Source organism: Peromyscus leucopus, chromosome 5 (assembly GCF_004664715.2).
Source record: "Peromyscus leucopus breed LL Stock chromosome 5, UCI_PerLeu_2.1, whole genome shotgun sequence".
Classification (NCBI taxonomy): domain Eukaryota; kingdom Metazoa; phylum Chordata; class Mammalia; order Rodentia; family Cricetidae; genus Peromyscus; species Peromyscus leucopus.
The window spans coordinates 97,506,606-97,520,698 of NC_051067.1; the positions used below are offsets into that span (position 1 = coordinate 97,506,606).

At 39.4% G+C, this 14,093-nt stretch overlaps 1 protein-coding gene across 5 annotated transcripts in view; it reads right to left on the reverse strand.

Moving 5' to 3' along the window:
• The window catches only part of Cnot1 (CCR4-NOT transcription complex subunit 1), an 88,645-nt gene that overhangs the window by 4,742 nt on the left and 69,810 nt on the right, over positions 1–14,093 (reverse strand). For 3 of the 5 annotated variants that reach the window (XM_028888649.2, XM_037206163.1, XM_028888647.2), the window contains 10 exons: positions 13,672–13,780; positions 13,413–13,582; positions 12,483–12,735; positions 9,486–9,734; positions 7,725–7,888; positions 7,040–7,157; positions 5,745–5,846; positions 4,351–4,524; positions 2,299–2,448; positions 1,269–1,449 (listed from right to left, as the gene is read on the reverse strand). In XM_028888649.2, coding sequence (XP_028744482.1) covers positions 1,269–1,449; positions 2,299–2,448; positions 4,351–4,524; positions 5,745–5,846; positions 7,040–7,157; positions 7,725–7,888; positions 9,486–9,734; positions 12,483–12,735; positions 13,413–13,582; positions 13,672–13,780 — 1,670 coding nt within the window. The remainder of the gene's footprint in view (positions 1–1,268; positions 1,450–2,298; positions 2,449–4,350; positions 4,525–5,744; positions 5,847–7,039; positions 7,158–7,724; positions 7,889–9,485; positions 9,735–12,482; positions 12,736–13,412; positions 13,583–13,671; positions 13,781–14,093) is intronic. The other 2 variants (XM_028888653.2, XM_028888651.2) reach the window with 1 other exon arrangement.

A 14,093-nucleotide genomic window follows, 5' to 3' on the forward strand; every position in this document is an offset into this window, starting at 1 on the left:
CAACAGAGGCAACCACAACCAGTCAAAATGCTGAGATGTGAAAGCAATGGCTGCATCTACAGAGTCCTCCCACACCTAGGGCCCAGGAGACATTGAACAAGAAGGAGGTGGAGAGACTGTAAGAGCCAAAGGATCAAAGAGTTAGTTGTGAGATCGTGCTTCCTAGGAATGTCAGGAACTACACTCAAAGTCTCAACAACCGCCTAAACATGAGCTGACCAAGGACAACAGCAATAGACATGCTAACGTGGACAGGGAAAGTCCAGGAGGCCTCAGTCCTACACAAACAACTCCAGGCACGTAAGGAAGGCTGAGAGTGGGAGAAATTGTCTTCCCCAGGGAAGAACAGTTTCTCCAAAATCAAATGGTCAGCCCTGAAAACACACACAGGTAACATTACACAGACTCAGCAGGTGATAAATATTTAAGAATAGCTATATAGTCTTAAGTAACCCAGTGGTTCTGCCTGAACTCATGACACCATGGTGGCATACTGGCAAAAGGCTGGACTCCGCTACATCCGGTTGTCCTAGATCTGTGCAAAAGCAGCAGCATAAAACAGTGAAAGTGAAGGAGTACTAGTCAACCGTGACTGAAGCATGAACTGCTAAGTCCTCAAGATGAAGACATGTTGTAGCAGACTGATATCAAACAAACAAAACTACCTATATCTTGTTGATACACTGACTATGCCAATAAATTGACATGGTTCACTCTCCCCCCAAAAAAATGGGGAAGGGGGAAGAATATATATCTATATACATATATGAATGCACTAACAATGACAAAGATGTCATTAATTTGAAAGACAACAAAATGAGCAGAGCTTAGTAAGCACCTAAGCTGGGGATAGATACTGAACATTGACCACCAAAAGAAATGAAGCTCAACCAAGAGATAGACCACTGTGATTTATATCGTACACTTCCTACAGTAACAGGAAGTTCTAGTCCTTCACTTTCTTATACATTTAATAACATGTTCTGCTCCCTGGCAAGTAGACATAATAAATGATAGAAAAGACAGGCTAATAAATAAATGTAGCATGAGCCTCTGTCATAGGCTACTAAAAACATTTATTTTGCACATTTTACTGAAATCAGACATACCAACATATTTACTGACAGGAGATTTGGGGCAATTTTCTTCATAATTTATGAAAAGAGCATTCATTAGTGTGGCTTAAAGAGATGTTCTGGATTCTTGTGATTTTTACCTGTGGCAAAGTACAGAGAACCTGATGATGTAAATTGGCCAACTTCACTCACCCTCAGTGTCTAAGTCCACAGCCAGATTCTGGAAGATGTCCATGTGTGCCGAGTGGGTGATGGTGCTCATTGATGGCGTGCTGCCCTTGTTGTGGATGTGTGCGATGGCCTGAGTCCCTACATAGAGCACCAGTGCATTGATAAGCTGGAGGTTGTAGCGATTGCCAGGTTCGTTAGATACCTAAAGGGCAGAAGAGGAAACTTTACCAGAGAACTGACTAGCTTTCTTTTTTCCAGAGAGAGGATCTCACAATGTAGCTCTGGCTGGGCTCGAACTCCACTTGCCTCTGCATCCCAGTGCTGAGATTAAAGGCATGCGCTACTATTTCTCAATCCTTCTTAAGCTCTCTATCCTTCTTAAGCTCTCTAGAAGGGATACATTCTTGATTTTTTTTTTATTTAAATAAATCTGCTCAGCACTGTGAGCTGTACAAATGTACAGCTGCCCTAAGAGTAATTCAACCAGCAAATGTGAGTTCCTTTGGGAAACCAAATACTATCACTTTTCACACGATATAGCTACAAAATAAGATTTATCCATTCAAAACAAGCATAACCTCAATTATATACACTGGGAAAAAGACGTTGTTGTAGAGTGTCCTAACACTGGAATACCAATAACACTTCAAGTCACTCTATAAAGCAAATTTAACTGCAGTCCTTTTATTTAGTAATGTCTTTTCCCTAGTAGTCTCATCTATAACTGGGTCAATGATAAAATACTAGCAAAATATAACCCAGTTAAGCTCACCCAATGAACAGGTATGACAATGTTTTGGTGTGTATTTTTGGGGGATAAGGTCTTGCCATTGTAGTTCGGGTTGGCCACAAACTTGTGATCTGTCTGCCTCAGTTTCCTCAGTACCAAAGAAACAGGTGTGCATTCCACATCCAAATTCAACCATGTTTCTAAATGTATAAATCAGGTTGGAAATACTAACTCCGAAAATAAGACATACAATAGACAGTGCATACAAAGTGCTCTGTACAGAAGACTCAGCAGAGAACAACTTAAGTCAAACCAATTAACCTGTAGGTTACTGCGAAGGTCCGACAGAAAAGTGACAGGAGATCGAGTTTTAAGATATGAATCCAAATCTTTTTTGAACTGAGGTGGCATCACTCCAGTGAAATTGGTGAGGATTCGAGGTGCAATGTTAATTTCACTCAACATGTCCACCTGTTAAATATCAAGAATCAGAATCAAGCACAGAAGTTAACAAATCATACTGAAGACAGAAGTGTTTGGACAGCTTTCTAAAACTATACACACGCACATGCAGACTTGTGACTATTACATGTTAGACATTTCTCATTATTAGGAAAGAAATTAAAGAATATTTCTGTGAAGGACTAATTTGCACTATTAATCAATTTCTTCCAAACTAAGATTTCCAATCAGTACAGAAGGAGACTCCACAACTCACCACCAAGAATTCCAGCCACCAAAAGAAGCCCCAGCCAAATAAGAGAATGTTATATGCTTTTTAAGATGTACTTGAAAGGGGCTTAAAAAAGAGCTGAGAGCAAATTAAAAAGGCTAATATTTCTAGATATAAAGCAAAGGACAATCAGACCGCAACAGATCCAGGGAGGCTACCTAGCAAGGAGGAACCTAGATTGGGTTTGCCCAATCACTGGGCAAGCTTTAGTGAAACATTTCACTATTAGGATAAGAATTTGTACTGTATCAGCTGATTGAAAGAATATGCTGGCTGTACTTTCAGGAGGGGAGGCTAAAACCTTTTTAGATTATGGATTAGCCTACAGAAAAATGTCTGCCAGAAATCAAACAACACAACTTAAGTAAAACATAGCTCTCTGAATAGATGAAGATAGGTTTCTTCTGTATCCCAGAATCTAATCAATATTTATATGTATAATTCAACTATTATTTGGCTTAAAAGGGCTTATTGGGAAATGTTATCATTTTTACTATTTTCTACAGAGAAAATATTTTCCAGTTTCAAATAACCATGGACTCTTGAATAATAACCTGCTCAAGCTGTGTATTATTTCTCCTTCAGTTATACATAAAATGTTTTTACATGTAAAAAAAAATGACAAATATAGAATTGTATTACATAAAATATATAGAATATACAAATTCAGAGACAGAAAGATTAGATGTTATCTGAAGATGGAAAAGAAAATAGAGCAATGATTTCCTAAGTACAGATTTTTGTTTTATGTGATGGAAAAGCCCTACAAATGGACAGTAGTATCAGGATATAATATCATGAATGTAATAAATCAATACAATTAATGTAATTAATATCATAATATAGTTATTGCATGAATACTGCAGATGTAACTCAATGAATACCACAAATGTAATGAATATCATGAATGTAATTAGTGAATGAGTATCATTAATATCTTGAATTCATGCCACTGAATTATGAACTTAAAAATGGTTACAATTGAAAAAAAAAAAGCTAGTATTTATGTTAATGGTGGTACGATTTTTAAGTGGTCTCTTTCCTTAAAACAACTTAAACACATGCACATTGAAACCTGTATAGACACTGCAAAGACTATAGTTTGTTCTTCAATTATGCAGCAAGGGACCAGCAATTGCCCAACATTTAGTACGAGGTCCAATAATTATACCTCAATTTAATGTCAAAATTATGAGAGACAGTAAGCAGAAAAATAGTATGAACCAATATTCAGGGAAAATATCATATCCATCAAGATTAGTAACAATTAGCTACCCTAACAGAACCATAACCTAAAGCACACGTGTTGGAGAGGGGGGGCATTAAATACAGTGATTTTAAACAGGCTGATCAGAGAAAGGGCTGAAATATTTAAACAAAACAAAACAAAAACCTTCCTTTAGGAGCTGCAAAGATAGCCCAGTGGTTAAGAGCACTGCTTTTCTTGCAGAGGACCTAATTTCATTTCTCATTACCTACATGGCAGCTCACAATCTCTGATTCTACTTCAAGGGGTCCACTACCTTATTCCAGCCTCTACAGACTCCCACATGCACATGGCACACATAAACTCACACACACATACATAGATTAGAACTAAATTGAAAAGAAAAAAAAAGCAAAACATGTTAAAACTTTACCTTCAGATTAGGAGTGAATGGGTCTGGGAGCCTCATATTTCTTGGGAAGGCACTCAGGATCAAATTTCTTAACTGGATACAATTAGGAGGGATCACATCACAGAACCCATAATGGTAATCACAAAGGAACTCTGGGAAATCATGCAAAAGAACTAGCAGCACTCTTAGAGTACCCTACATAAAAAGGAAAAATGTTCCACACTAAGAAAGCAGTATTTTTTCCTCTATCATGAATTTTAACTCAGGTCAAAAATGCCAAAAGTGCATGTTAGTAACAAAAACAAAAACAAACAAAAAATCTATAGGCTTTAATCAACAAATATAGTTAAGATTATAAAAATAATTACAAGTAGAAACTGAAACCATGAAAAATTAGCTTTGGGAGCTGGAGCCTTAAATAAAGTGCAACAATATATTCTGCACAAAAACAATACAATGATGCAGCATCTATCCTCAGAAGCTAGAAAGAGAACAAAATCTAGCAAAGTTTAAAGGGAGTGGGGATGGGACATACATTAACTGAAAATGGGGTGAGATCAAAGCTAGCTTTTGCTAGTTCTTGAGAAGTTTAGGAAATTCAACAATTCTGATACACAGGTGGCATGAACCCCTTAGCAACCTGAGATAGCCTACTATGTGTAAGAAGGCCCTAAGTTTGATCCTCAGTGCCACAGAAAAGCAATTAAAACTTCAAAATGTGAACAATCCCAGGGGAACACGGGCAAACTACTGGAAGGAACATCACAGAAAGGGTTCATTCATACACGAAAATCTCATTAAGAAAGTCATCAGGTGGTACATGCCTTTAATTCCAGCAGGAGAGACAGGAGGATCTCTAAGTTTTAGGCAAACTAGGGCTAAATAGTGAGGCTCTGCCTCAAGAAATAAGCATCTCTGGAGAGATGGCTCAGCAGTTAAGAACACCTGCTACTCTTGCAGAGAACCAGGGTTTGATTCCCAGCACCCACATGGTGGCTCACAACCATCTGTTACACCAGTCCAGGGGCTCCAACATCCTCTTCTGCATTCCTTGAGCCCCAGGAACACACATGCTGCATATACATGCATGTATGCAAAAGTCATACACATAAATCTAAGGAAAAATGTTAAAAAAAACCAAACAAACATAAAAAACATTAAGGAAATAAAAGTTAAATTCCCAGTGAGATTGTACCAATTACTAAACTGGTTGGAGGTGTGGGGGGGAGCAGAGGAGATTTATATAAAGGACGGGGGAAAATCAACTTTCCACCCAAACCTTAAACTGGAAGAGGCACGTCTAACACTGGAGTATCCTTACATAGGGGCCTCTGAGCATCCTGTGTTACTGTAAAAGCTTAATAACAACAGACCACATTAAAAAAAAAAATCAGTTATTTGTAAATAAAAATTACCTTGTAGAGGATTTGCATAGGTTTAGTGAGTTCCACATTTCTAAGGAAAGGTGCTAAATACTTGAATAAATCAATCAACAGCTGTGCATACATAGGCCACCCCTAAAAGAAAGAAATGTATATGAGTTGTAGTGACACGTAGAAGTTGTTCAGCTATCAAAAAGTTGCCCAAGTCACTACACTGTGTTAAATGGAAAACACTGACGTGTCAGAGCCTCTCATAGTATTAGCTCAGTGTGGTGGGGAACACATGTCTCTAACTCTCATACACAGGAACACAAACATTCAACAAAATAAAAGGACTAAGTATTAAGGTAGTGGATGATGTTTTCTGGAATAAGAGGATCCCAGAGACTGTGGGACATATTTATCTTTGTGCCTTTAAGAAAACTAAGAGAGTCGGGCTGTGGAGGCACATGCCTTTAATCCCAGCACTTGGGAGGCAGAGTCAGGCGAATCTCTTTGAGTTTGAGGCCAGCCTGGTCTACAGAGCGAGATCCAGGACAGGCACCAAAACTACACAGAGAAACCCTGTCTCGAAAAACAAACAAACAAAACAAAACAAAACCTAAGAGAAAGGAGACCACCTTGAGGAAATTTAATTTCAGATAAAATACCAAATCAACTGCAGGCTGGTTTCCATAATTCCTTCTTTCAAGTCCTGGATCTCAACTATTTCTTTTCTTATTCCCAACTCCTAGTAAATAACCTTGCTGAATTTATAGCATCAATTCTATACTTTCAGCCAAAAGTGGCCTGCTTACTGTGTATGTCCCAACCATACCAATTATATTTCATCTTCTTGTGTGCACACCATGCATGTATCTGTGTGCCATGGTTTGCATATGGAAACCACAGGACAAAACCAAGTTCATTAAGTCATTATTTCACTTTCTTGCCCAGTTTACTTCAACACATAGTAGTTACATTTCCTTCTGGTCTCAAGGGCCAAATGAAGGTACTATATGTAGTAGTCTTTTACCATTTAATTGCAAAATGAGAAACTTCTTATATTAAGTATTGTTAACAATGCAAAGCAGTAAGAGACCAAAAGAGACGGTCCATATCAAAGCTAGAGAAGCATATCTGGTCACCCAAGAAAGCCTTTCGGTGTAGTCAAGTACTTGATATGCCTCTTTTTTTATATGCTGCGACTGGACATTTAGTAATTACCAAGTAACACACTTGGAGAAATTAAACTACTACTAAGTAACTAATGGAAATGGACACAAACAGTGCTAGCAAGCCCCCGGTAGTTACAGGCTTCCTGTGTAGGAGATAAACTGCAGCCACACCTTCTGCTGTGGCGTATGTGCCAACATTCTTGCAATAAAGATCCGATGGGAGATCAACTCAAGCCAAGCATATACAAAGCCAGGAGCTTTGGTAGGCCTTAAGATGTGGAATGTATTGCTGAAAGAAAAATTTCAGAAGCTCAAACTTCAATATAGTAAACAACACATGAATGTAGACAACATGCAAGTTACTTTACAAAAAACCAACTTGTTCCCAAACATACCAATGGTCTACCTGATTTTTACTACACTAAACCAATAGTCCTTAAATCTTAGCAAGGTACATGGCACAGCCTGTGCTACCTAGTGAGAACCACCATCAAAAAAACAAAGACCGCCGGGCAGTGGTGGCGCAGGCCTTTAATCCCAGCACTTGGGAGGCAGAGGCAGGCGGATCTCTGTGAGTTCGAGGCCAGCCTGGTCTACAGAGCGAGATCCAGGAAAGGCGCAAAACTACACAGAGAAACCCTGTCTCATCGAAAAAACCAAAAAAAAAAAAAAAAAAAAAAAAAAAAAAAAAAAAAAAAAAAAAAAAAAAAAAAAAAGACCAACAATCAAGTTCAGTGTGGGGGCACATGCCTGTAATTCCAGCCTCAGCAGCATAGGAACTCTGGAGGGCAATCTGAGCTCTAAGACCCTGTGTCAAACAACAATAAATGGAAATCTCTACTAACCCACCACTCACCAGAAAGCTGTAAGAGTCTGGAAATTAATGGTTTCCAACACATGCTCAGGTGCATTGAGCTCCAACAGCAGCATAATAAAAATCCTATGGTAGGGAAGCTGCTGAAATTCACTCTGCCGCACATCATGATCCTGTAGGAGAACTCCCACTACTATACCGAGAACCTAGACAGAATACACAGATTATAGTTCATCAGTCACAGACATAAACCACCTGGTGCTTTCAATTTATGATTTTTAATTTTACTTATTTATTTAGCTTGGCTTTTCGAGACAGGGTTTCTCTGTGTGTTCCTGGCTGTCTTGGAACTCACTGTGTAGACCAGGCTGCCCTCAGATTCATAGAAATCTGCCTGCATCTGTCTCCCAAGTGATGGGATTAAAGGTGGGTGTCACCACTGCCCAGCTAAATCATGACTCTTTTATCTTATATTCTTGAATTGAACTTAGGCCCTCACAAACACTAGGTAAGTATTCTATCACTTGAGTGCTATCTTCAGGCTTTTCTTTACTTTTGTGACAAGGTCTCACTAAGATGCCCAAAAGTAGACTTTGAACTTGCAAGCTTTATTTTTGTGATGTTCCTGCCTCACCCATCTTCCAAATACTTACAAGACTGCACCAAAGGACAGGCTTACCCTGCACTCTATCAACAATGAAGGAAAAGATACATGCCACTTGAACACAAATTTCTATGCTGGCAGTCAAAGGGACATTTGTTTGACTCTGTGTTTTCTTTGAATTTGATTATCATTAAACCAATATTGAAAACTTCTATATTCTCCATAAATGCCAACAATTTTTCTAAAGCTATAGAAACCTGGATGTCTCTCCCATTTCATCATATTGAAATCCAACAATGTTAAATCTTCTAATGTGACTTAATGTCAACAAGGAGAAAATGGTTTTCACCCTCTCTTGACATGAAGTAGGTCTGCATTCCACTCAGTCCGCACACCAATCAGTGGGGGGATAGTAAGGACCTACTTGTATTTCTCCAAGAGCACAATCTACGGTCAAGGTTTACCCATTCTTGCACTAGTCTAATATTCAACTTTTTAAGAATCCCACTGTACAAATCAGGTCAGTAATAAATGTCACTCCTGGCACTGGTCTCACCATCCAGACACAATTGGGGGTGAGAAGACGCCACATACCTGCTAGCTCCTGATGGGATCATCACCATCATCATCAATCACCAACACACCAAAATACATTATGATTCTCTCACTTTTTTTTTTTTTTTTTTTTTTTTTTGAGACAGGGTTTCTCTGTGTAGCTTTGCGCCTTTCCTGGAACTCACTTGGTAGCCCAGGATGGCCTCGAACTCACAGAGATCCGCCTGCCTCTGCCTCCCAGGTGCTGGGATTAAAGGCGTGCGCCACCACCGCCCGGCGATTCTCTCACTTTTTAATTCTGTGAAACACTATTTTCTCTTAACTATGGTGGGTATTATCTCTTATATTTCATTTTTGGATGGAAAAAAGTTACTACAAAAGGTTTTGGGGGCTGGGGGTGATGATGCATGCCCCTTAATCACAACACTTGGAAGGCAGAGGCAGGCAGACTGAGGTTTGAGGCCAGCCTTGTCTACATAATGACAGCCAGCCAGGGCTACACAGTGAGACCCTGTCTCAAACAACAACAAAGGGTGTGTGGTGTTTGTGTGTCTGAGGGTGGGGGTGAGAGAACGACATATAATACAATGGAGCAGAAAAAAGAACACAAAACTCTAAGGGTCAAGAACGGACTCCAGACAGACCTTGTTCAGCAAATTGATCTTTGTGACAGTGTTGGTGGCCTCCCCAGAGTGCTTCACCAACAGTGCAATGAGGCGGACAAAGGCATCGAGGTTGTGATAGCACTTGGCTCGGATCATGGTGGGATTGGCAGCAGGATTGTGCTGCTGCTCGGCTTGAGCACGGTAACTGATTTCAACACACATTTCAGTGCAAAGACGAAAAAACCTTGTTATGAGGTCATCGGTCTTAAGTATTCCTTGTTGGTGCATCTGCAGTGGGAACAACCAACCAGCATGGTGAGTCCACACTCAAAATCAACTTTACATGTTAGCTCTCAAACAGCCACACGCTAGCTTATTTCCATTTCTAATTCTTACTTTGTGAAAAGATGCCATCAGAAAAATGACTCCCCTATTATTAAGGAGCCACGGCAGAGTTCCTTCCAGTTTTAATTCATGGAGAAGACTGAACAAAGAGATACCATTAAGCTTGAACAAGAGAGTATCTACAAATAATCTGGAAAATTATATAAATAAAGCTAACTTTTATAGAAACTCTCAAGGTGTTAATACATTGTTCTCCCAGGGAGACTCAGTTGCTTGTACATTTAAGTTCACATAAGTAACACTTCTCAGACACCCTCCTCTTATTTAACCAGTGGCGAAGCTTTTGAAACTCCAGCCATCTGCAGAGAAATCATTGATTTATTGAATAAATACTCAAAATTATGTTATTTAAATGTAATGACCTTTTATACTGTTATAATTACTGGAAAAGGTGAGTTTCAGATCAGGCAGGGCTACATAGCAACATTGTCTCAAAAAATAATGAAATAAATAAATAAATGAAATTTAAAAAAGAAAAAGAGAGCAACAGGGAAAGTAACATTAAAGCAGCAGAACTATGGGGTGAATGCTTACTAAACAGTCTAAGACCCAATTCGGGGGCAGGAGTGTCCTGTAAGGTCATCTTGGAAATCTTCAACTATTTAAGTGTCTTGATAAACAACAGAACAGCTAAACAGGTTGAATTATGAAGGAAGGCCAACAAAAGGATCTTACTCCACACTGAAATGTGAAAACTTTGCAGTGGAAGAAAGAACACGTGCATGGCAAAGCACAGGAAGTAAAAAGGAACTCCCCGGAAGGTCTACTGCAGTACCTCCCCAAGAGAAACAGGTGACAGCCGGCGAGAAGCTAGACAGGAACCACATCCATAACCGCGACACAGCAATGCCACAAACTCCCACGCATTTGAATTTCTTCCAATGGAATGAGAAATCAAACTATAAACTTAAGATGATAGCTTTTCAATGGACCTATGTTTTAGAATTTTCTGGATTCTTTTAGCGAAGAAATTTACATGACATAGTTTACCAGTCTCATTCATGCTGAAAAGTGAATTCAATTCTTAACAAGTTCACTTAGTTGTCAGGTATTTAAAAACAGAACTAATTAATCTTTCTTTGGCAAAACAACCAACTTTTGGTTTTAATTTGAGGAAACAAAAAAAAAAAAGTCAAGTGTTATAGTTTACTGAACAATATTGTATAGTTTTATTAAAGAAATTCTAAGGCCAGTACAAGAAAGTACTTTTCCTGACAAATTCTAGGAAACTAATTCCTCCTCTTTGTTACCACATCACTGAAAACAGCCCGTAATGAACAAAAACAGAATACAAAATGGACCACGACTATTTTTTTCCAGTTTATTCTATAAACTGCTTATTTTTTTAAATAAGTATTTACTTTTATTATGTTTGAGTGCTCACACATGCTTGTTGGTGTGCACTTGTCTGCCAAGACCAGAGATGTGACGTGTCCCTGGAGCTAGAGTTAGCTACCCAATGTCAGCACAGGGAACTAAACTTCAGTCCTCTGTAAGAACAGTACAAAGTATATGCTCCAAACTGCCTAGTCACCTCTCCAGCCCACTGAAACCACTTAATTCGCCATGGACTCATATATTTGGATGCTTAGTCACCAGGGAATGGTGCTATTTGAGAAGAATTAGAGGTGTGGCCTTGTTGGAGGAGGTGTGTCACTAGGGGTGGGCTTTTTGTTTTGGCGACAGTGTTGCAGAATGGCACTGCTGCTCCAGTTTCAAAAGTCTATGCCAGGCCCAGGATGTCTCTCTCAGCTACTGCTCCACCAGTGCCATGCATGCCACCATACTCCAACCTCTGAGAACTGTAAGCAAGCTCCCAATTAACTGCTTTAATTTCTAAGAGTTGCCTTAGTTGTCTGTCTCATATTAAGACACTTGATAAGCCTGATTGTTAGAAAGCAGCTCAATTCCCAACACTTTCAAACTTTAATTTGCATCAGATTCAATAAATATAAAACACACACACACACACACACACACACACACACACACACACACACACACACAAAAATACTCTATGACTAAAAAGGGATTTGTTGTATCTTGTTTTTAAAATGTGCTAGCTGGGTGTGGTGGCACAAGCCTTTAATCCCAGCACTTGGGAGGCAGAAGCAAGGGGGAATCTCTGTGAGTTCAAAGCTATCCTGCTCTACAGAGTGAGTTTCAGGATAGCCAAGGTTACACACAGAAACTGTCTGGTAAAACCACACCCACACCTAGAGAGAGAGAGAGAGGAGGGGAGGGAGGGAGGGGGAGAGAGAGAGAGAGAGAGAGAGAGAGAGAGAGAGAGAGAGAGAGAGAGAGAGAGAGAGAATGAATTCTGAAATTTTAATGTATTGGCTCAAAATCCATCACTGGTGACTATTAGTAAAATAATTATTTTGTAGCTCATTATTCATTTTCTAACCCACCACACATTGTAGCTATGATAACTAGAATGGGATAAATAGGACTAAAGGACAGTAGCTATGATCAACAGTGAGGAAATACACATAGGCCATATTAATTTAACAGAGCACGGTGGTGATATTTTGGTTTGCATAAATATGGAGATAATTCTGACCACAGGTATACAATACTGAACTTTAATATTGGAGTTATCACACCCTACTTATGTTGAATAAAAAGCACCTTTCTTTCCAAAAGCTCTACCTGTCCAACAAACGCAGAGAAAGCTTTGGTACTGTCACGGCCAGCTGCTGCTGAATGGTATAGATTCACCCATTCCCTCAGAAGATACTCTGCCTTCTCCCTCAGGCCTGGAGGGTCATCATATTCTGAGGCTTGAGAGATCCCAGAATGCATCATAAAGTTAGGGCCTCCATGAGCACGATCAATCATTGCTTCATAGTTGGATCGCACTACTTCCATCAGCTGGGGTAATCTAGTATGATAAATTCAGATTGAAAATCAGTTAACCCAGTGTTTTTTATTTTATAGATACACAACTGGAACATTTATCAGAACTTGGGAAACTCAGGTACGCTAGGCTGGCTGGTCAATAAGTCCTAAGACCTGCCTGTCTCTGCCTCCCCAGTGCTGACCTTACCAGTGTGCACAGCTACACTTGCTTTGTGTCATGTACATTCCCGTGTGTACACGTGAATGCATGTGCACATTCTTGTGGAGGCTGGAGGACAACCTTTGGTTATTATTGCTGCAGGATTTTGTCCATGTTGTTTATTGAGAAAGTTTCTTACTGGGACCTGGACTTGCTGATTAAGTTATACCACCTATATGTCTAGCCCAGAATTCCAAGTGTGTATCAATTCACTTTGCTTTAAGGGTGGGAGCTTGCTAGGGACAGGACTGAGATCTTCCTGCAAGCATTTCACTGACTGAAATTGATCTCCAGGTGCCCACTCATCAATCACTGTATACACAGCTCTGTTATCAAGAAGGCAAGTGATTAAGCATTCACACTTTCAGGACATTAGGCCTAATTAAAATTATGTTTTAGGCGAAACAGTCACAAAATAATGTTAGTTTGTACATTAACTTCTACAGTTCTTAGAGACCGCTGAGTGCACAAGGAAAGCAAAGCATTTATTTCATTCTTACCCTTCTGGAGCATTGCCTCTGGAATGAGCATTTATCCTCATGAGGGTTTCAATGGTATGGAAGAGATCTGCCTCAGTAATATGGGCAACACTCCTTTCATCCACCAGCAGAATTTTTACCAATTGCATAGCAAATGCCACGGCCATGTAGTTTAAGCCATTCTCCATTGACTGGCAACACAGCAATTGAGAGAGATAACAATTAAAATAAAAGCACTCTGTAAATCCTTTAGTCCACTCAAGTTAAATTTCTTCCATACCTGAGCGAGATGAAGATCATACTGCTGCATGTTAACCAAATGATTTCGAATTAACAACTCCACAGCTTCTACATTATATTTATATTCATCTCGACATTCAATTAGGCACCTAAAAAAGACATACTAAACATATTGGCAATGTGTTCTACACAAAGATGTCTTAAGCGACAACTGCAAAAATCAAACAAAAATACCCAGACACAAAAACAAAAACAAAAACAAAAAAGACCACCAACAAAAAAAACCCAACAACTAACCAACCAACTAAAAGAGTAAAAGCAGGCTAGGGATACTGAAGTACAACCTAGGCTTAGTACTTATGAGGTACTCAGCAAACAGCTCCAGCCAAGGCAATTAAGTCTTAATGTTAAGACAGCCGAGGTGAGCTAGACAGCAGTGGCACAGCCTTTAATCCCAGCATT